The sequence below is a fragment of the Phasianus colchicus genome, chromosome 2 (assembly GCF_987193195.1).
Source record: "Phasianus colchicus chromosome 2, bPhaCol1.hap1.1, whole genome shotgun sequence".
NCBI classification, from domain to species: Eukaryota; Metazoa; Chordata; class Aves; order Galliformes; family Phasianidae; genus Phasianus; species Phasianus colchicus.
In genome coordinates, this window is record NC_143437.1 from 41,979,344 (window position 1) to 42,003,182 (window position 23,839).

Sequence of the window (23,839 nt, forward strand, 5' to 3'; positions counted from 1 at the left end):
AACTGTTCACTAAACTATCTAATTACAACATCCTCCCTCCTGAGAACTCCACTAAATCTTTCCAAAATCTGAACAAAAGCTGAACAGTTCTGCTTTGCTATGACCTTCAGGTCACTATTTTGATGTTTACTTTCCTCTTCTTCCTTAAATCAACTTCTTGTCTAACATTTGCCTCGTGAATTCCTTACAGCAGGATTAATGCATCTGTCATGCTTGTACAGGGGCTAGCACAGTAGAGTCCTTGTTTTCTATTGGTGACTATGGCAGTTTTGTTTTTGTTTTTTTGCCACAAATACATGTGTTTTAGTAATACAAAAATGTATTTCAATTTTTCCCATGAGGAAAGCCTGCAGACAAAGACATTAGAATAATTAATTAGAAAGGATACCTGAAATAACATTCTTGTTTTGGGAAATGACTACTACACTTTATCAACATTTGACTGATGCGGGGTATCATCTAATTTCATTACAACTCAGTGGATCTTATCCTGTATTCCTACACAGAACAGAACTTCCTCTGTACCTCTATAAAACTCTTCCATAGAAGAGCAATAACAACATACCATGAATAAGATAATGGAACACTCGAGAATTTATATTTCTCTTTATAGGGCAATTGGTTCAGGAAGTCCAGGCTTTATTACCATTTTTGTGGTTACAGAAGTTGTAAAAGCAAGATCAAAATTCAATAGTTACACTTCTTTTTAATACATTCATTTCACACATCAACCACTGCAAACACCCCAAAATGCTTCAGTAAGTATATCCAACTTATTTCACAAGAGCTCACAGCAAGAGTTTTTATCTTCTAAAGTAAAGAAGAACAACTTCTTGTCACAGAACATATCTTCAGAGTAACAGTCCCTCCCTAGCCTCCCACACTGCCCAGGAGTTGCTTACAACTCACATTAGTCATTGACACAAAAAAAAAAGTGTTCACATGGGAAATCAGTACAGTCTGACTGCACTGATCAGTTAAACGCTAAGAAAAAGACTAAGGTTAGCAGAAAATCTGCAACATATTTAAATCCCTTGTCATATTTTTGCAAAGAAACTCACCTGTATGACTCCTTCCATCATATTCACCATCTTGTTGACAATTGCAATAACTTTGTGAGTACGCTCAGTAGGAGTGATGTCAGGTCTGTACTGGCTTGACAATACATACCGACATGTCATATACAAAACATATGTGGGTGACAGTTTAAAATGAACTGTCGAGCTATTTGTATAATTTATAATGGCAGATAAGAAGGCATCTTCAGCTGTGGAGAAGAAGGAAAAGAACAACATGCTAATAAAGCCAAAAGACAGGGATAAAATTAAACAATATCATAACTTGTGTTGGAGGGTATTCTTGTTCTCGAGGAGGAAAACACAGAGAGGGGAACAAAATGCAAAAATTCTAAATTAACCATCTACCATATGCTACATTACTTAAGCACAATAACAGACACAAAGCTAGAAAGCCTGATTATTGGGAAACATTTTTATACTATTTTCTACCTTTTTTGAAATCGTATATCTTCAAGGGAGCAGGAAAACTCAAGGTTCCTTTTATAATAAGGGAGCTTAATTAGAGAGTATTTGATTCTTCAGACTACTAAAAATTTCTCTTTTTTTGTTTACAAATCTTAGTTTCAAATACGTGAAGTCTGGACAATCTCTGATATAGTGTTTTTCTACCAAATCTGAAACCTCAGAAATGGGAGGACAACACATGTTTAAGTACTAAATGAAAATTTGATCTTTCACCACATTTTATATAACATGGATTTTGACCATGATGTAATTGAGTATCTGTGACATGAAGGACTTCATATTAATGAATTAACTCAATGTACACTTTAGGAGGTAGAATTTCCCCTCACCACACCCCCAAAGAAATTTGAATATATAAAGATAACAAATGCAACTAGAAATTACTGTTGTATCAAACTCACCTCAATATCAGTAACTCCTCACCCTCCCCAAAATAAATCAATTTTATTAGTGGATAAACCATCATCTGTTCAATAGCTTTTCTTTTTAATATTTATTTAAATGACATTGAAGTTTTCAAACTGTCTGAAATATTACACTACCGAAAAAAAAAGTGTCAACAACTACGTGTTTATAATATCACAGTTTACTCACAGCTTTCCCTGAATTCAATACTAGCAGGTAGGATCAGTTCTGGTCCATGGGCATCCTGAGATCTACAGAAAGAAGACAAAAACTGATAATACAATCCACATGGGTGATATTAAATCCACTGTAATACATTTCTTCAACACTGATACTGATGCTGATACAACATCTTTCCCCAAAACATTCCTTTTCTTTACCTATCCTCTAGAATCATTGCAGCTATTTCTGCCCACAACAGATCACAATACAGAACTGAACTGTGGAGTTTGCATTATTGATGAATGTCCTGTTTTGCACTATATGGCAGACTGATAGGATCAGTTTGCCATCTGCTGTTGACAGGATTTGAATAACAGATTATTCATTGACAAATGAAAGAAAGTGAATGAAGCTTCACCTGGAGAACCAGCTCTGTTACAAAAGTAATGTACTTTGCTACCTTTAATACCATCCAACACGGATATGAACTTAGTCAACTTATTCGTCCTTTTTTTTCTGGCAAAGGAACAGAAATAAAAATTGAACCTCTAACCACATACAGCTGTTGCTATGCAACAAAGACACAGAAGTCCTTCTGACAGCCCCAGAACTATTTCTTCACTTATGATAACTGAAGTGTTCTTTCTGCCCAATATCTATTAAAGAATTTGTTGAAGATAAACAAACAACAACAACAAAAATCTGTCTTTCTGGTGTCTAGGAAGGTTAAATACACGATTCATTCCTCTCAAAAAAAAAAAATTAATTGGGCTGTTTTCTGAAGTTAGGCATATTTTTAGGAAAAAATGCAAAAGCTTGAGAATTTTGGCATGTAATTATCATTTTAACCACATATAACACCATAGGCAGCTTTCTACTAGAAATAGATACAATAATCTATTTACTTTAGCTCCATTAACAAGGCTTTCCTTCAATTAAGCTATCGTTTTCTGTGTTTCCTAAACACATACAAGAGAAACATCAAGTTTTGCAATAAGGAAATTTAAGTTAAAACAACTCTGTGACACAACGTAAACCAACTTGCTTTGTTACTTTGCTACCAGATATATTTGAGGTACCTTTGAGGTACCTACTTCTTTTATAGAACACTCTACAGACTTTATGGAAATAAATTTCACTGAACTAAAATGGCCTGAAAGTCTAGTTGGGGTATGCCTTGGAAGGGCACAGAATATTACTTAGGGTCTGCTTCCTCTAATAAGCATGGTATGAGGTAATATTACTCTTAAACACTGCTGATGCAGTATTTCCCATGATGAGGAGTAACAGATTATACCTGCTTTCCTGTCTGCGATAATCTTGCTGCTGTTCTATTCTTATCATGGGCTTCACCATTCCTCGCTCAGCTGTGCTGGATGCTGATGATGTTCTGTCACCATCAAGCCTGCTGGTGCTCTAATTCAGAACAGTGAGACAGGTGTTTAGCATGTAGACATAGGATTAGTCAGTATTCATGCTTGGCACTATTGAAACGAAGTACCATTATGAGGCTTTGATAAGTGATGGCAAAACAGAGAAGAATGCAGCACACGATACAGTAACTCAATAAGGTATTTTTGTCAAAAACACAGATGAGCATGCCTGCAAATCAAGAGATCCTGATGGCCAGCTAGAAGCAGCTTTCTGTTAATGCATTGTCACAATATAAGTAAACTTTGAATATCTTTAATTAAAAGTTTCATAGATATCAATACGAAGATAGTTCTCATAACAAAGTTAACATATTTACAGATTTAAAACTCATTATATTCCCCTTTCTCTGTTTTGGCTATAGCTCCAGGTGCTTACACTACTGATCCATGACATAGTTTCTCCTTTCCTTACAGAAAAATCTGATCTGGCAGACAGCATATAATTTTCCAGGATAAGAAGGGACAACTCAAATCATGTGAGTTTTACATATAAGTTGATTTTATTCAGTGCTGAGAAAGATTTTAATTTATGCTTTCAAATTACATGTCAAATCCTATCAGGAAGAGGAACAAAAACACTGCTTTAAGCAGTGAAATTTTAGCAATTATTTTTCAGTATAAACAATGAAAAACAAGTATCAACAAAATATGAAGGGCTTCCGCATTTTCTAAGAAATTCCCACAACTAAATAATTAGAATCAAGAAAATTGATCAAAAACATGAGGATTTAAACAAGAGATTGAACACTATTTTTTTCAGTACTGACATGTCAAACTGTAAATGAGTTTTCATCACTAAGTCTCAAAGAACTATAATGAAATTGATCATTGCTCCAAATCCAAATAAAAACAGTCATAAGAGCAACTGTTAGAAAACCAGCGATACTCCAGCAATTTAACAAGAAGTACAGTTTGAAAATCTGCCTGACAGTTCAAAACCATTAAATCTCCCCAAGCTCCATAGGTTCACTAAGGTATTTCTCCAGTGAATTTAAAAAGAATATGAGACGTTATTTAGTATCGTGTATGTCAGAAACTCCAATTCTGAGCAATTTTGAGACATTTTAGTATTTCATAGTTTTTGTTGTTTTCTTTTTCCTTCTTTCCTCAAAATGTCACTGAGCAAATTCCTATCAGTTAAAAAAGAATCTGAGATGCAAGAAAGTACTACCACAGTCAAAGCTACAAAGGAGAAAAACTGAATTGGAAATCTGTAATAGAAAAAAAAAAGATGACAAACGAGTATATGTAAAAGCTATCAGAGTATTATTAATACCTGCACTGTCATCCCATTAAGTTTCTTTACAAGTATTTCAATCTGATAATGGCAGTAATAAAACAAAAGAAAAAGTCCTTTCTATGAGGACTACTACATTCCATACTGCTGAAATAATTTTTCTTTCATCTGTGGCAATGCAATTAGAGCAGACATTAACTATTGTGTCATTTTACTCAGTTTGTTTACTCTTGGAAAACACAACTTTGGCACAGCATGTATTAACAGGAAGATAATGTAAAAAGAAAGAAAAAGAGATGATCGCCTCATAAAATTTTTATAAGTATGACTGCAGAGATTGTTTCCTTGATCAGTGTGTATAAAAGCTCTATTGAAATCAACAGTCATATCCATTAAATTTTAAAAGCCCAGTTAAACGTAACATTGAACACTTTCATGTTTCATATAAAACACTTATTTGCCCCATAACAAATGCTACAGTCACGGGTTACATATATTAATAAAACATTTCTAACACGGATCTCTCTCTACCCACATGTCCTCTGATTAGTCAGATTATTCCAGGCTTGAGCAGTTTCCCTTTCTAAGAGAAAAAAAAGTTACTATTCTTGGCACAGAATGCATGCCAAATACCTATTTGAAAAACAAAATGGTACTGTGGAGAAAAAATAAATAAGTGTGCATGATAATTAATCCAATCAAAAGAGTAAATGGCTGAGGGAGAATGACAGGCAGCACTTTCTCAAATACTACTGATAATATAATTTTGACCTAACATGAAGTTTCATTATTTATTATTGATTTATAATATGATACCTTGCTTGCTGGTAATGCCGTTCCACTGTGAACATCTCCCTCCAGATCAAAGGTAGTTTCCTGAACAGCTCTAAAAGACAACATTTGAAGCAGTTGTTAGAAATTATAGGAGTAAAACACATAGCAAAGGATAGAGTAGCAGTAAAATTGATAAATTAAAATTCAAAGAGGTATACTGTGATACCTGTTCACATCACTTTAAAAACACTGTATCAGTTCTTTATGTAAGAACATGACAAGAACTTACACAGATCATCTTATTTGACAAAATGGATTTTTAGTTACATTTCTCCCTGATTAAGTGAGAAAAAGAAAAGCCACTAAAATATTGTCTGTGTGTTATATATTCACTGCAACAGACTTGCTGCAAGTTTTTACCTGGATCCTCAGCATCATATGTATTAAAAACTATTAATATACATCATTCATAAAACCACAGTAGTGCATTTTATTACCAGCTTATGCTAAAGAACAGAGATTGTAAAAATATTTGATTGTTCAAGCTGCAATATCCCTTTGACAGAGATTTCACAGTCCACACAAAGTAGACTGGAGTAGTACAGTTCTTTGTTTATTGATCTGCAGGCTAGATGCAGATTTTAGCAGAAGTATCATGTTACTATTAAATGCCTGGAAGTCTGTCTGGAATCATCTCCTATACCCTGCCCTAAACTGAGCTTTATTTCGCAAGCTTTCAGTACTTACTGGAAGCATTTAAAGAGGAAGACAGGCTTTTTACGTGAGCAGACAGTGATAGCACGAGTGGGAATGGTTTTAAACAAGAGGAGGAGAAATTTAGATTAAACATTAGGAGGAAATCCTTTATTCAGAGGAAGGTGAGGTGTTGACACAGACTTCCCAGAGAAGTTGTGCACAGAGCACCCCTGGAGGTGTTCAAGGCCAGATTGGATGGGGCCCTGTGCACCCTGATCTAATGGCAGAGCAACCCTGCCCACAGAAGGAGGTTAGATTTGGGGGTGCCTGAAGATCTCCTGCAGTTCAACCTGTTCTAATGAATGGCATGACTGAAGATATATATAGACTTCTTTCATTTACAATCAGTAAAATTTTAGAACATCTAAGGCAAAGGGCTGCCTTCCCATAACTAGGAGGAAGCAAATTACTGGACATCCCGGCACTCCCATTTAAGGAAATTGATTTTATTTCCAAATTTTGGAATGTTTGGTACATTCCATGTAATGTTCCATGCATTCCATTCCATGCATTAACTTCCAAAAACTCACTGTAATTTTCTTGGACTTCAGAATGGATGAGTGGCTCATGTTTCACTCCTTATGAAGAACAAGAAAAACACCTCCAACATCTTTGTTTGTTTGTTTGTTTTTAAACAAGAAGCACAAAATATACTTCCACATTACAATAAAGTGAAGAAAAATAATATTTAAAATAGACATCTGTTAACTCAGCACACTGGCCAGAAAATACTCATTGTTCTCCAAGCCACATTTTTCATTTCTAAATGACTGTACACTATCATAGTAGTTTCATTTTGATGAAGAATATGACACATTTATTTCATGCCATAAAGTTTGATATCAAGATTATTTCTACAAACCATTTCTATAGCCACTGAAGAGAATGCGAGTCACTAAGATCATAACCAATATTTTCATTATGCACTTATTAAAAAGATGAATGTAGAGAAAGTAAGATGCCCTTTTGTACTGTTAGTCCTTACAACACAGAAACTAGGAGACAAGTAATCACGCTGTAAAAATGGTTGGCATTTTGAAACATTTGACTCCTCACTTAATCTGAGTATTTCATATTGAGACAGATGCCTGCTAATCCTAAAAAAAATCGCAAGGTGGAGCTCAAGTATTGAAATAGCTATTACATGGTTAATATTTAAAAGCAGTTACTTGGAACTCATTTAAACTCATGCTCTAATCAACTGCCATTTATAACACTCTCATCCTTTGTTTTTCCAGGGCTCATTATTGTACTCACCCAGCTTTGTGCCTTGGACCTTTGACCATAAGGCTTGCATCAATAGGTCTTTTAGGAATAATATGGTCCTGAGTGGGATCCACAAACTTAAACACATGAGATGACCCAAACTGAACTTTCATTCCACTTTGCAGCATAGTGGTTTCTGAAATACGCTGACCTTCTACGTATGTTTCCGCATCAATGTTTCTTGGGGTTACAGTAACAACTCCATCCATATTAGTGAGATCACAATGATGAGGCTGAATTCCTGGACCAAATAACTACAAACAGAAACCATTAACATGAAATAAGTTACATATATAGCAGCAGAAATTAAAATGGTAGGATGGAGCTACAGCATAGCCTATTTGCAGACTACTAGCACAACTTTGCTTGCTAAACAAACCCAACAACCTCAGCTTTTCCTCATAAGAGAAGTGCTCCAACTCTCAGTCTGTCATCTGTGTCTGCTTTTTCTCCATACCTGAATGGAATTGTCATCAAATTTTTCAGTTCCAACTTCAGTGACACTTAATTGTAGACGATAAAGCTTTGGTTTATCTCTGGAGTCAGAACCATCTGTGGAACAAATGACAAATATTAATTTGCAAGTTATTTAAGCTCAAATGCACAATAATTGTTTTCCAGAAACTTAGAGTAACAATATTCATGAATCAAAAAATAAAAAAACAAAAACAAAAAAAACCAACAAAAATGTGAGTGACATTCATTCAAGATTTGTTGTGTACTTTGAAGTTGTTCATCAGAGTCTAAAAACAGGAAAAGTGAACAGGGCCCTGGCAATAGAGTGCTGTTATCTGCAAGTACAAAGAGCAAAGTAATCAGAAACTACTGTTCTGAACATACTTTGAAAAGCCTTGTCTATTTCCTTGATAGTTGAAGTAATACAATTTTTTTTAACCTCTTAAGATTTCATGTATACCAATATGGTTTAAAATTAATTTGAAAATAACTGGAAAAAAAATCTGTGTATTACTGTAATAAGAATATTTACAGTTTTCAGTAAAAGCACAGACTATCAGCAACATCTACTATCAATTGGCTGACATGCTAAACTGTCGCCTATTCACAAAATATTGAAATAGGGTAACATGAAATGAAAATCTTAAACTCTTTGTTTTTATATCTACGACAGCTTTAGTCTTGATATACTGGACTGCAGTACTCCTGAGCCTTGTCCTATTGATCCATATTTTTACCTCAAAAGAAAATGCGGTCAAAGATAAAGTTCATCTTCCTCCTCACATTCCCCTAAGTATATATTCACCAAATAAATCAGAACATAGCAGGATACACAAGATGCTGCATAGGATTTAGTTGTTGCCTTCACAGGCTAACATAGATGGATTCTGGCATATAAATAAACCCTTCCCTCTTCTCAGAAAATACTTAAGATACTAAACCAATACTGTTACTTCTGACTTCAGTCATATTTTTTTCCTCCAAAGGGAGGATGCAAAAAGAAGGCTGCAGAAAAAAACTTACTTAACTGTGGATATAAAGAATGGTTTACAGTAATCCCTCCAAAATATCAGAGAGCATTATCAAAGCTATGGCCCACACAGCGATACTGTTTTCAGAAGGATGCTAACCATTTACAAATTTTAAGTGAAAATCAGTATAAACAGAACCTCCATATTTTTAGTTCCCAGCATTAATGTTTACTAAAGAACAAACATATGCAATTTAACCATAAGATCTCACTTAATCTATGAAGCAACTGAATCATCCTTCAATGAAAAACATTTAAATGAATAACAGTCAACAACACAGTTAAAACGTAACAGTTAAGAACACTGATAAAAGCAGAAGATACAAAGAAAGTAAAGCAACAGGATGAAAATACAAAACAGAAACAGAACAGAACACTTGAAGTGAATGGGAAGGGAATGAATCATCAATATGGCTTTAAATTGTATGGATACAGGTGCTCCTAGCAATATACTTCTGGGGTGCTGTGATGTTAGTGGGACATCAAGACAACAGGCAGTTCACAGAGTAGCATTCTAAGTTTCAAAATCACATGCTGACACAACAGTAACTTCCCATTACTGAACAAATTTAGAATCACTGCCATAAAATAGCAGCATGTCATCATCCATCAAGAAAATAATATTAAACACTGAGAGTGGTCAGCTCTCTGAATTTTTTTTTTTTTTTTTTTTTTTTTTAAGTACAGGGATGTAACTCTTTTTATACCCAATATTTAAATCTACAGACATGCATCCAGTAAGACTGTACACTAAACATGGTAATACTAACACTATCTTCAGCAATTCAAATGGTGAGCACTTTTAAATTACTTAACAATGCTACTCAAAGATTATACATCTGCACCTTCAACATCATCAAATGCAGTCTTATAATACACAACTGAATTCATTTGGCTGCTTAACCCCAATTCTTATTACTGTGTCTCCCCAAAACCCACACATCAAAACCTAGAGTCTCATTCATTTATTTATTACATAATCCAAAACTCACATTTTCTCCCTCTACCCACATTCCAGTTTTAAAGAACTGTCATCCAGAAGACTCAGAATAAATTTTGAAGAGAATTATCGTAAGTTCTGTAAAGGAAGAAATGTCTCTAAAAAAAGACCATTTTGCTCTGGGGTAGGGGAGGCATGTAGAAGGAAGGAAAATTGCTGTATGCAGTCACGCAAAGTCCTATATTTCCTGATTTTTGACAGCTAGATGTTCATCTAAATGTTGAGCAGAATGCATTCCTCAGAACACACTACAGCAGGCTGCATTTCTGCCCTATCTGTGGCAAAGCCCAAATGACCAAAGTCCAAGAAGGCTGTTGTTAGCCTCTAAGGTTCAAACTTCAACACTTCTGCTCATTTGAAAAGGAGATGCATATGATTTAAGTCATGTGTCTTAAGATACAGAAGTTGTGCAGTAAAAATAATTGTACAAGGTTTTGTGTCTAACAGAATAATTATTTCCTTTTAATACAGAAATATGAAAGATCAAAGTTCTCAGAAAGATGGGCATTAACAAACAATACTAGAAAAGAAGCAAAAGGCATAAAGGAAATGTATGAATCCTATCCAAAACCTGTTCGTGTTGTATGTATGCATAAGGAAACATGTGGCCTGAATGGCCGGTATCCTACTTATGACATCCATGACTACACAACACAAGCAGAGCTAAATAGGTGCAGGAAACATCTAGTGGTTTTAGTTGGCTGTTATTTTGGTTTTAAGTTTAAAAAATTAAATAGGAACATCTGCCTCCCTAACACAAGCTGAAGAACTGAGGATGATTTATGAAGCAACTGAGTTAACCATACATTAAACTTCTCTGCCTAACAAAGTTTTACCCAGTAACACTACTGGGTTTCAAAATCAATTTAGTACAGTTGGCACTTGAAGTGAGTTTCAGAAGTTGTTTTCTCCCACATGATAGAAGTACACATGCATAGAAACATACACATCTGTGTATATTGCCTATCACAGGTTGAAAACTTTTATTTCAGAAGTTTATCCTCAATTGAAAAGGAGATCTCAATTCCAAAGACAATGCATGAAACAGTGACTTACAGAAAAGGGTTTTTAAAAAACACTTCAAAGCACACTGTACAATAAGATGCATCCCAAACTACTTTTCACCTATACTCATTAATGAAATTGTTTATACAAAATCTGTTAAAACTGTGGTGTGCTATCACTCTCTAATACAGTTTTCATAGTTTGCTTTATGCAGTTAAGATTCAATATTGCACTTCAAATAGTGCCATAAAAATGCGCAGTGAGCAGAACTGAACAATCACTTGTAGTAAATTAACTCAAGGATTCTTAACATAAATATACACTTTTATGCAACATAAAAAGACAATAAAGGCCTCCCTTCACAGATACTGCTTTCTACTGCAGTAATTCACCACTAGAAGGTGAATCCTACACAACTTTAGAGATGGTTTCAAATTGATTTTGCTAATCCAGCACTTGAAATTATTCAGTGAAATAAAAAGTATCTACTTGAAACCCAACTAAACAAAACAACGTAAATCAGAAAATAGGAAATATTTAAATGAGTCCCAAGTTATAAAAAAACACCTCCACAGGCATTGTGCCTATTTACTTAAAACACAGTTTAAGCTTGCATTTGTATAGTAACCCAAGAAGGAAATCTACTATCTAAACTGTTAGCACTTAGACAATTGGAAAAAAAAAAAAAAAGGGATTGACAGATTTGAAATATCAAAGTCAAAAGATAAAGTCTCCTATTGAATTTCAGACAAGATATGCAATGCTAACAGAAAGAGCCAATAGCAGACATCTGTGGTAAAGGAAGATTCAGTGAGGAATGTGACAGACAACTAAGCTTCTTCAAACTAACATGGAAAAGTGTTACCATCATACTGCAGTTCTGTTCTTGGAAAGAAGTTTGGCTGGGGAAATTGCTCTGGCCAAGGCTTTTAATCTTTGCCAACTTTTAGTAAATCATCTTTCTTAATCTTATACATATATACACACACACACACACACACACACACACACACACACACACACACATCTTCTCAGCATCTCCCACTGCTCTCAATTCTACAATTCATGGTTGCTTTTATGTAATGAGGCAGGAAGAAAGGTTTCAGATGTCTGGTTTTTACTTTTATTTTTAACCCTTTATGATTTTTATTTTAGACTAGCAGGATAAATCTTACAGACTATCACGAAGCTGTATTTTTGTCATTTTTCTCAAACTTTAAGATTGATTGAACAACTGAAGTTAATAACTTTGAGCTCATCAGCAGTCCTAATCACAGATGATCTTAATGCCCATTCCAACTCAAACAATTTCATGATTATATGACCACCTAGACAGTAACACCTATTTGAACTACTCATATCTCAGTTCAATCTATTTCTGTTACTATCAGACTCATCTCAGCTTACTGGTTCACTTGCAAGACTGAGAATACAGAGACAACTGCTGACTTCCATATTTACAGTCAAAGCTACTGAACTGCATCCTCTATTTCATGGTGCAGAATCCGATCTTCGGCCTATAAGAGTCATAGAAACCAATCAGCAACATAAGCAGCTGTGCAGAAATGGAAAAACCAGATATGCTTCCAGTAGCAAACATACCGAATTAGTGTAACTGCACAGAATGTGAAACTGAAGTCTACCAGATTGTTCTGTAAGAACGGAACCAATGCTCTAATGGAAGTACATTTCCATCATAGCTTCATCGAGTTACTTCTGTAATATATACAAGTATATTGTATATATTTTGTGAAATACATTGTTCTGCAGAGAGAGGCTCTAGAATACTAAGAACTCTTTTTCACAACCTATATACTAGTTTTATAGGAGTCTACAAAAAAAAATGAGGAAATGGATGTTAAAAAATGATACTAAAGGAAATTACACTTCTCTAGAAATTTCAGTATCTTGACTCCTAATGTAAGAAGCAAGTGGTTTTATAACCTGCTTTTGCCAAATAGACAAGAATACATCTGCACATTACACTTAAATGGAGAGAGAATCAAAGTAGAATCAAAGTAGATTATCAAACACTAAAGATAAAACTTAAGACTTCTGTTAAGTATGCCCAAATCTCTTTAAGGTACGCTGTTACTATTAGACAACAATGTAAGACTGCAATTAGAAATACAAAGGGATGTTATGGAACACTATAAAGCAGAAACTGAGATCATTTTCTAGCGGCCCAATGTTATTTCCTATAACAAAAATCATTTGTGATGACATCCTCAATGCATCAAACATTGAGGAGCACACTTAAGTTTCATGACATTTACCAAACACACTTAACTATGAATTCTGCAAGCAGATGAATCAAAGAATGATTTCTTCCTACCACAATACTGTTTGTAGATCATCCTACAAAACTTGTTAATCTTAGCTAGAAGGTTGAGCTCTTCGGATAGTAGCACATTCATGACCTATTTGATATCTATTCACCAAGAACAATTAAATTGTAGCTGACAAGCAAGATAGCTACTTCACAGAAGCGATCCCTTGGAAAAAAAAAAAAAAAAAAACAGTAAGATAATCAAGACAGCCTTTCATATGTCCAAAAGAAACAAAAGATTCACAGCAAACGATGTTTTTAGTGACTAATGAGAGAACAGTATTAAATATAGTGTTACCTTCATAAGCGTGATAGTTGTAGTAGGCAAAGTGATTCCTTCTCCCTGGGGTTAGAAACACATGCAGAGGACCCAGGTGAAGGCAGCAGCAGCAGACAGATACCATGCAGAACATGCGGAAGAGGGCAGGAAAAGAAAAGACAGGAAAGGATGAAAACTGTAGCCAGACAATGCTTACCACTTTATAAGGATGAAGTGCATTTAACTCATTCAACTTTAGAAACTGCATAGTATATAAAGACATCAGTTCTACAAAGCTACTGAATAAAACAACTCCTATTATTGTTTAGGAAAGCAACAACAAGCTGTTAGAAGAAAAATGTGAACAATAGGTCAGTCCCACAGGCACTGTGCAAAGGCTCAGTGGGTAGCCTTGCCACCTGTGTCATTTCAGATTGCTTTTTCCTTTCTCAGTAAACAGATGTTTCACTCCACTGCCAATGCAGAATTTTAATACGAAAGCAACTAGGCTCCACAAAGAGAGCTCCATGAAGAGTTTAGAGAATGATAACAATAGAATGTACTATTAAAAAAAACAAAACACAAAAGGTGTAAAAAACCAAACCAAAACAAAAAAAACACCACCAAAACATAGGTTAATCTAACTTCAGCCCATAGAATGCAAGACAAAATATATTTAACACTGTACATTGTCATCTTTCTATAAAACAAACAAAAACCCCAATACTATTTGACTATAATCAAACTGCATACAAAGTGTTGGAGTATCTCTTTTTAAAGAAAGGATTTCAACCTTGCTACTTGAAAGGTAAGCAACCAGACCTCAATTTGTACATCACTTGGTTTGGATATTGGAATACATCCTAGTTAGAGGTGTTAATAAAAGAAGTGGCAGATAGTTAAACTACATAAATGTTTAAATTCTACATCTCTATTTTTAAACATGAAAATTATAGAAATGAGAATGAGAAATTGCATGTGTTTTAAAATTTGGTGCGTTATAAACAAACAAGCTCCCTCAGATATTCCTGTGTCATAAAATTGTCAATGACAAAGAAGGCCAAAGATTTGCAATGAAGTCTAAACTAAAGCACAGCCTTGCTAGTGATCTGAAGTTTACACACAGCCTGAAAAACATTTACTGAATGAGTTTTAGGACAAGACCATGAATTTTTAAATCAAAATTTAATGTATGGCACTGTCAAATACAACTTCTAAGGTATGCTGCAATATACTTTTGAAGATAAAACAGTTAAGAAATGCTTTTCTGTTTTTTCTTTTCCTCCTTCCTCCAAACAGCCATATTTTGCAATAAGAAGCAGGATTTAGATAGATTTTAAGTGTTTTGAAAATGGTATACATATGTATATTTTTAATCTACCAAGAATATCTACACTTAGTTCAAGAAGAGAGGCCTCAGTGTACTTAGTCCTCCAGAAGAACCAATGAATATAAGACAGCAATGAGGTAAAGAGTCCTACTTATTTTAAAATCGAAGGGTGTTGTATTAAACTGTTCTACTAATTACCAAGTTTTAAACCCCCAAATCCAAAGGAAGGTGAGAACTGAAGGAATGGGTATATGCATTTGAAACCAAGCTAATGAAGTCTTAGTCAAACATTTCTCCCTTACTGTATTTTTTTTATTTCAATAAAACGACAATAATTATCCCAATACGATAGCAACATGGAGCAACTGCCTCTAGATATTTTAAATTCATAATCTGACAGGAGAAGACAACTGAAGTGATGTTCACTTATACTCTCAACATCAGACTTGTGTTTTCAATGGAAGTCTTATTTGTAGAAAAAAAATTGATATGGCTACATATCACAGTAATTTAGATTACTAGATAAGCAGAATTCTTACCTGGGCTTAATTCTACCAGGTATGGTAGTTTCTCAGGAGGAAGGCAAGAGCCGTAGCCAGACCCGTCAACTCTTTCCTTCCCCTTTAATGGCTTTCCATCAGCTATTTTCTTGGATTTCTTTGGGACATAATCAGGAGGCCGCCTTTTCAACTGAAAGACTAGTATTCCTAAAACACAGCATTATACATCCTTTGAGTCTCACTAGCAGTGAAAACACACACTTCTAATATATATTACTTTATAAGTGTTCCATAGGATTACTTTCAGCTTACTATGTTCCTGACATTTATGTAGTTACTGTTTCAAAGATTAATACCTCTCCATGGTGGATAATTTGAAAACTTCAGGATGAAATGTATAATCCTTCTACTGCCTAAGGATGCACCATTATAATCAGTACTGAATGAAGTGGTAAATAACTAAAGGCACCTAGCCTTAAAAGTGCCTGAAAACAAAACACTTCAGAAACAGATGTTCCAATTTCCTGCTTTACAGGCATTCGCAAACATAGCTTACAATATAAAGTGCACAACAAACTTCCTAAAGCTTTTCCGACATACCTTTATCACTAGGCCATTCCCTGAATATCTGAAGTGGACACTCATCATCATCCAGAATAGTTTCTTTAGCACCTTTATCATCAGAGTGCTGAGCACCAGGAGGCAGAATGACCTAGAAAAGAATAATTGCAAGTTTTCAGAGGTGTTACTAGACATACAGAGTATTCAGGGGTTCATTTCTAATTTACTTTTATATATACATACACACACATATATATAAAACAACAGATAAAACAAATGAATTAAGTAACTTGAAATGAATTCTGCTTTCCAAGACTACTTCTAACTTGTGGTTAACCACGCTTCCCAGAATACCAGACAAATTTAAAAACAAGGAAAAGCTAGTTACACTTAAACTAGATATGGTCAACCTCCAGCAAACAAAATTATTTCTATTTCTCAACAATCAAGAAAGTGAAAGCAAAACATCAGTGAAGGGACAGTTGAAAAACAGAACTGAAGTTTCCTTCACCAATCTTACACACTGGAATCAGCCTTTCATTTTGCTAAAGCCATTCTGTTAAAGCAACATGTAAGTATTTTTAAAAAAAGTACGACAAGCTGGCAAAGAAAACACTGTGATACCATTTGCATCCCCGTCACACTTAACCTCCACCTGGTCTATACCAGATAGTAAGTGCAAAACTAGAGCATCTGACCAAGGCTTCATACTGTTTAGCTATTGAGGAGGAATAAGCATGCTTTGGGAACCAACCTCAAAGCACTCACACTTTTTATAGCTATACTCTTATGAGGCTGAGGAAGGGGAAAACCTTGATTCATTTGTTTTGACTTGAAAGGAGACATGACTGACTATTTCATACACACTCGCATTACTGCTTCCCAAAGTGATAAAGCATAAAAACAGCAACAGCCACACAACAGTGTGACTAGCCTCTAAATTAAATATAAAATCACTCATTTCTGAATTTAAATAATAAATAATAACATTTTAAAAGCCACGAAGCTTTTACTATCTCATTTGTGTTCCTAACGTTATTTAAATCCATAGGAAGTTTATTTTAAATGAACCACTCCACATTATTTCTCTCTCTGAACTATGACCTAGGCAACGCCTTCCAAAGTTAAGGCACATATTGACTGGTGCACACAACCATGCTGCAGCCCTCCAGAGGCTTCTAACTCTTATTTGTCACCTCCTCTCCACACCCACTGCAGCGTTTTAATGAAGTTCCCACAGACACACCTCGAACTTCTTTTCATCTTCTTCCAAGCAGGAAATAAGTACATTTAAGATCACAAGTATTTAATTGAGTCATTGGTTTCTCCCTAAAAGCTTTTCTATGCAAAACCTGGCTAAACATAGATCTAATTACATTATCTTTAATTAGATTTTCAAATAGACGAGATACTATGAATTCAGGGAAATATTATAATTTATAAACCAAAGGGAAACAGAAATACTTCTAAACTCAAATCTTATCTTGCCAAACCGCTGTTTTCTACTTCACATCCCAGATTTTAAAACTCATTATACTTACAGGATAATTTGAAATAGCTATTCAAGAAAGACTGTATTTCAAGCTTTGTACAACAACTATTTTAAAAGGACAAGCCCTGCAAAATCAAGCATTAAATAGAAACCACACACCAAAATTCTGCTTACTCAAGGGCTGAACAATACAGATTGGAGAGGAAAACAGAAAATCCAAATGCTCTGAAATTAGAGGAAAGGTGAGAGAGAAAAAACACAAGGGCTACAACGTGACCCTGATGTTTATTCTGCCTTGGAACTTGGATTAACATATACACTGGCATTCCTGGCTTAACTAACAGCAGCAATAGTAAAACAGAGAAGTTGAAGAGAAATGGTCACAAAAGTAGTAATCTCCTCGTCCTTCCAGTCAGTTACTATTACTTCCATCTCATGAGAAGCATGAGCTGATAAACTCAGGCATTCCTTGCCTATAAAAAGGTGCATGACCTAACCTACAGCAAAGACATGCAACACCACAACTGAGCTTAATGGGACAGGAAGCTCCTAATCACAAAGCAATTTTAGAAACCATCTCACCCATGCTTTATTTGAATACTGCCTCCATCTCCCACAAGGCTGATTTTCCCACATTTTAGAATAATGGAAACACATAGAATAGGTTTACACTATTATTTTGTTTTTTGCCTTTGCTTTCATACTGAAAAAAACAGAAGGTTCTGTTAAACATCCTTTAATGAATCAGGTTCACACATTACCCTGCTTTCTATAATACAGTAGGAACTCAAGATGGGTAAAAATTAGCTAACATCATAAGTCTTAGCAACTAACAACCCACAAACTGAAACAGTAACAACAACAACCACCACCAACATAGTAGATCAGGAAGAATACACTCTGTTTCCTTATAATGGCATTCATAGCCATACATATCAGAAATTCACTCCAACCTACATTTGTTGATTCAAAAAAGCAATGAACCACACAGAAAATTCAGGCTAATAATTCTAAATACAGTAGCCCACAGCAACTTAAAACTTATCCTTGCAAGGAACTTTCTGTGATCAACCAGTAACAGAAGTTACTTGAACACTTAAGTCCCTGTGATAAGTAAGGGTCAAATTTAGTACAGAAGTTATTAGATCTAGCCTTATGAAAAGTTTCAAATAAAACAAACCAACCAAACAGTACTAGAACAACTCTTCTATAAGTTCCTCCACCATCTCTGTTTTAGAGAATAAATAATTAAGCAAACAAACCCCTCATATCTACTGTGAATTTTAATTCATTTAAATTTTTCCTTGCAAGTTAGGAACAGAGGTTCTGCCTGTGTCCCTCAAAAAAACAAAACAAAACACAATGGAGCTTGTTAAAAACAAAACAAAAAACCCTCAAGTATTTCATGTCTGTTTCCATAAAAAGAAAGAAAGAAACAAACAGACAAATAGTCCTATTTACCATAAACTGCATGTTTTTGTTTGACGTTACAAGAAGTTTACACCTTATCCTCAGGTAATTAAGAATCGCAGCATGCTAAGACAAAGGTCTAATCAAGATTCCAGGAGTTAACTGGTTTGCTGCATGCCTCATGTCTTATGCCCTAAGTGAATATACACAGGTAGCATGGAAGACTGTCTAATTAATTTGACATCTTGAGACATGTGCGGTGAACCTCATATTATGCAGGGAAACACAAACCAAGTGTACTGAAACAAACAATATATACCAGAACAGACTTGCATTTACTTGATTACATGGAAAAACTTCAGAATTGGGCATAGAGATCCAGCATGAAATACAACAAAGTGGAATACAAAAGAAAGCAACTAATAGGAAATAACTATTTACAATAGAAGTTGTCAATAGTAAGCACTAACAGAAACAAACCTTACAATTTTCATGTTTCAACTGAAACTTCACAAGTGAGTGCACTTGATTACATGTAATTATGCAGCCTTACAAAGGTCTTGTGATGTAATTTAACATCTATTTTAATAGTTAAATAAATGTGAACTGCTTCAATCTTCTTGGAAGACTTGTCACCTGCCACCCAAAGAGAACAAAGCATTTACAAATCCCAACTAATAGGAAAATGAAGTTATCCAGTTCTACTGCGCACTGCTTTAAACTTGTTAAGTTTAAAAAAAAATGACATGTACAAGAAAGATCTGTTTTCCACAGAATACAATGAAGTATTTGAAAAACTAGGTAAGGGAAGAAGCCCTGCCAGAGGTAAAGAATACCTCTGGTTCTTCAGTGAAGTTATGCTAAGCTGCCATGAAACCTATTACTGACTTATTGTAGGTTTCCAAAAAAAGAAGCAACATCGAAAGAGTATCAGGCTGAATCTAGGATGTTTTAATATTTCCAGCAAGGAAAGCAAATTCATAGAGCATGTGGGGGAAAAAAAGTTAGATTTTAAAGTTAAGTTTATCTAAAAATACTCAACTTCAGTAAAAAGCAAGAATCGTATTTGAAAACCAAACAGAGTTAATGAACAGAGGCACTCAGAAAGGCTGAACAGGTTTTAGCCAATGACTTCTGATAAACAAAATAGTAAGGTTTTCTGCACTTGAAAGGCATTTAAAAAGATCGGCTATTAGTCAATGAATACCACTCATATTTAAAATGTGAACAGAGAAGTTATTTAATTATGGAAATTTACAATATAAAGAAGAGGTATCCCTCAAAAGGCAGAAGTATTCTACGAAAGTGCTTTCCTGAAAATTAAGTTAAAGCAATTTACTTCAGTGCAAAGACTTGGTTAATGTTTCCCAGCATCAGTGCAACATTCCATGGACTATTTTCTAAATTAAACACCACACACAAGACTGAAGAACAAGTAGAGGTATAAGAGGGGAATGTCATTATTACAGCAGTACCTTGCAAATTTCCCCTGGTATATAAGCATGTAATTACCTCAATGCATTCTTTGAATCATAAATATTTCTTAATACATCATAACACCCTCTAGTTCTGAACAAAACAGTTCAGTGCAAAACATTTTTCAAATTCTGAAGAAAGTTAAAATGTTTCTGCTGCAAGCTACAATTCTCTTAAAACATCAGAAAAACTAGAATATCAATTCAGAAGCCTATTTTACAGCACTGACGACTGAGAATCATTAATTTTATTTATAGATAGAAAGTATTAAGATAATTAGCATACTTAGGACTACACATAGAAAATGCTTCATAGATAAAACTGAAAATCGCTTTTAAAATGTGATATGTCATTAAAAAAAGTTCTGTAACTATTACTTAATAAAACCCCTTACAATAATAAAATGAGTATTTAAAATCGTAATGTAAATTAATTGTAATAGTTGAGACCACAGTTACAGGTTAATGAACATTTTCATATCTAACCATTTCTTTCAGAAGTTAATGTGGACAGAAGTTTATAATTTTTAATCTTTACTGTCCATGAGCCCATTTTATACAGCTGTACCTCTCATAAAGAGTGATTCTATAAAATCCATTTAGAACTCCTAAAATAATTGAATTCTGAAAGTAAGTGCAAATTTCAGTTAAACATTTCATCTTTTCTGATGAATAATGAGGGTAAGCTACCACTGAAAGGCACAAAGAATCTTTAATAATGAAGTTTAGACTGAGCAATTCTGACTCTAAGCAGACTTACTTATTCAAGGGAATAGGGCTTGTTCAGCCTGAAAAACAGAACAATGTAGGAAGACTTCATTGCAGCCTTCCAATGTTTATAGGGAGTTTATAAATATGAGGGAAATTAGCTTTTTACAGGGGTAGTGACAGGACACAGGTGGAATGGTTTTAAACTAAAAGAAGGGAGATTTAGATTAGATGTCAGGGAGAAGTTTTTTACTGAGAGTGGTGAGGTGGTGGAACAGGTTGTCCAGAGAGGCTGTGGATGCCCCGTCCCTGGAGGTGTTTAAGGCCAGGTTGCATGGGGCCCTGGGTAATTTAATTTAGTGCTTGATCCAGTGGTTGGCAACCTTGCCTGTGGCAGGGGGGTTGGAACTTAACGATCCTTGAGGTCCCAAGCCATTCTATTATTCCATGATTATACACAAACAGCATGAATTTCGGTCTTTGCAGGATCAACTATTATTTTATACAGCTGTGAAGTATAAGTACATTCTGTGGCATCAAACCACAGTATCAAATACAAAAGCATATTACTTTCATTATTAATGTTTACCTGTGTATCAAGCAACATTTTAAAATGAGATTTTATCCGAAAAAAAATCAAAGAACTCTTAGTGCTGTTAAACTTCTTTTTTTTTTTTTTTTTTTTTTTTTTTAAGATAGCAATTGAACTACCAAAGGCTTTCCATTTAATTTTAAGCCCCTTTTAAGGACAACCGTAAAATATGAAACACGGGAAGAATTATGACATAGTAACTTTACTTACACGAGCAATACAATAATCCTTGGGATTTTCCTTCTCCAGGCCATATTTCTCCAGTGCTTCAATAACTGCAAAGTCTGCAGTATCTGTAGTTGACAACAGGATTGTCTTGTATGGTATATTTGGTTTTAAACTGTCTGCATAAATTCTCAGTGTCCCACCTTGGAAACAAAATTCAATTAATATTGCTACCACAGAATAGAAAAATAAAAAGATGGTAATTTATTGTATTTCTAACAGAATCTAAGAAAGAACTTCCTCAGAAATCATTCAGACAACACACTAACACAAGGCAGGTTACATAAAATCCTCAAAATGTATTTTGATCACAGGTAAAAGCCTCCAGTGATGTTGTGCTCTCCCAGAAAGCTTTTCACCCTACACTTCACCATCTTTCCCACTCCTAGAGATGTCAAAATGAAATAGTGAAAACAACTGGATGAAGAACTAATCTCTCCCATCTTAACAGCCAGCTTGTACTGATTTCTGAGACTCTCTCCTCTCTTTAGAAAGCCCATTTCAGACTCCTCTTGTAAGTGGTGTTTTCTATACCTCCACTCATTCTTCACTACTCTTTTGTGGATAGAATGCTACTAAAATTGCTCCATTTGTCTTGCATGTAATGATGGTATCTGTACAACTACTGTGTTCTTTATATTCACATTAACAACAGGAAATATTTGATCACTGTGATCCAAAAGATCTTCCGGAGAACCCTTTGGGCAGAGCCGAACAAATATTCCTTGTCATCTTGTATTTGTGCCACCGATTGCACTGCTGATTACTGAAATTGTTCATAGCAAAATGAATCACGTTCATTTCAGAAGGCTCCTCTGATTGTAACATAAATTGTAACAATTTAATTCTGTCCTTGTTCAGCAGTGTTAGTAAGATCAATAAGCATACACTCTCTCCCAACAACTTGCCCCTAACTCACACTAGTCATAGAGTACACTCCTGTGGAATCTTACCCCTATGAATCATCTGTTCCATTACACCATACTTAACTATTACTTTCTCCAATATCTGTTTGTACTTTAAGGTTAATTTAAGTCCAATTCACAGGAGCTGCTGGCCTTAAAAATATTCACTCAGTTAACAGATTAACACAAATTTAACTACAAGTAGTCTACATACCTGAGTCTGGTCTGCCATCAGAACTGCGAAATTCCTGCATTCTCTTCTCTAGTTTTTGTTGCCGCCGTCGCTTCATAACCACCTCAGGATTAGATATTGTGCGAGTGAAGCTGGTCTCAGGCATATCTTTGTAAACCTCAGCTGCAAGGCGAGAATTCTCACTGCCAAATTTAAATAAAGAGAGAAAAATTGCCATTAGTACCTGAAAAAATATATATGAAGGTTGCTCTGAAATAATGTCTCCTATTTCATTATGTTGGCCCATGACATCAGAGGTGGATGGTTGCTGGTATGACAGTAAAGGCTGAACCTTCCTATCAATATTCTGTTACGTTTTGTTGCCATGTGACAGATGGCAGCAGAAGGGCAGTCTGACAAAATGGTGTCTGACATGGAAGGATGTATGAAGAGAAGGTGGGTCATGTTAAAAAATAGAACACATTCTCAGCTACAAAATACTATCAAATAGTGCTACTGTTCTCTTCTTATCTATTGCAGTTTCTCTGGAAACAAGTAGGAAGCATTACTTTCAGAGCAAATTATATATATATAGATCATTCCATCACTTCATAAAAGGCAAGTGGAATCCCTAAATATAGGAGATTATTTGTGTTATTGTTAGATGGTTTCTATTCTAACAGCACTTCTTCTAGGATTAGGACTGTTTAAGAACATGAGATAATCAGCAACCAATGTTGTACTGATGCATGCTACCTTTCAAGGAAGAAAAGGGGTCTTCTACCTCTTACAAAAAAAAAAAAAATGAAAAAG

The 23,839-nt window shown here is 34.9% G+C and overlaps 1 protein-coding gene across 28 annotated transcripts in view; it reads right to left on the reverse strand.

Annotated features, from left to right (window-relative positions):
* Positions 1-23,839, reverse strand: part of AFDN (afadin, adherens junction formation factor) — a 113,314-nt gene that overhangs the window by 51,496 nt on the left and 37,979 nt on the right. For 20 of the 28 annotated variants that reach the window (XR_016464255.1, XM_090135478.1, XM_090135486.1 and 17 more), the window contains exons 5-15: positions 23,069-23,229; positions 21,935-22,092; positions 16,087-16,198; positions 15,526-15,693; positions 13,696-13,740; positions 8,035-8,129; positions 7,569-7,831; positions 5,598-5,667; positions 3,409-3,527; positions 2,139-2,200; positions 1,062-1,267 (exon numbers count right to left, since the gene is read on the reverse strand). Coding sequence is in view for 27 of the 28 variants with exons in the window: in XM_090135478.1 (XP_089991604.1) it covers positions 1,062-1,267; positions 2,139-2,200; positions 3,409-3,527; positions 5,598-5,667; positions 7,569-7,831; positions 8,035-8,129; positions 13,696-13,740; positions 15,526-15,693; positions 16,087-16,198; positions 21,935-22,092; positions 23,069-23,229 (1,459 nt within the window). In the remaining variant the exon portion in view is untranslated. The remainder of the gene's footprint in view (positions 1-1,061; positions 1,268-2,138; positions 2,201-3,408; positions 3,528-5,597; positions 5,668-7,568; positions 7,832-8,034; positions 8,130-13,695; positions 13,741-15,525; positions 15,694-16,086; positions 16,199-21,934; positions 22,093-23,068; positions 23,230-23,839) is intronic. The other 8 variants (XM_090135484.1, XM_090135491.1, XM_090135483.1 and 5 more) reach the window with 1 other exon arrangement.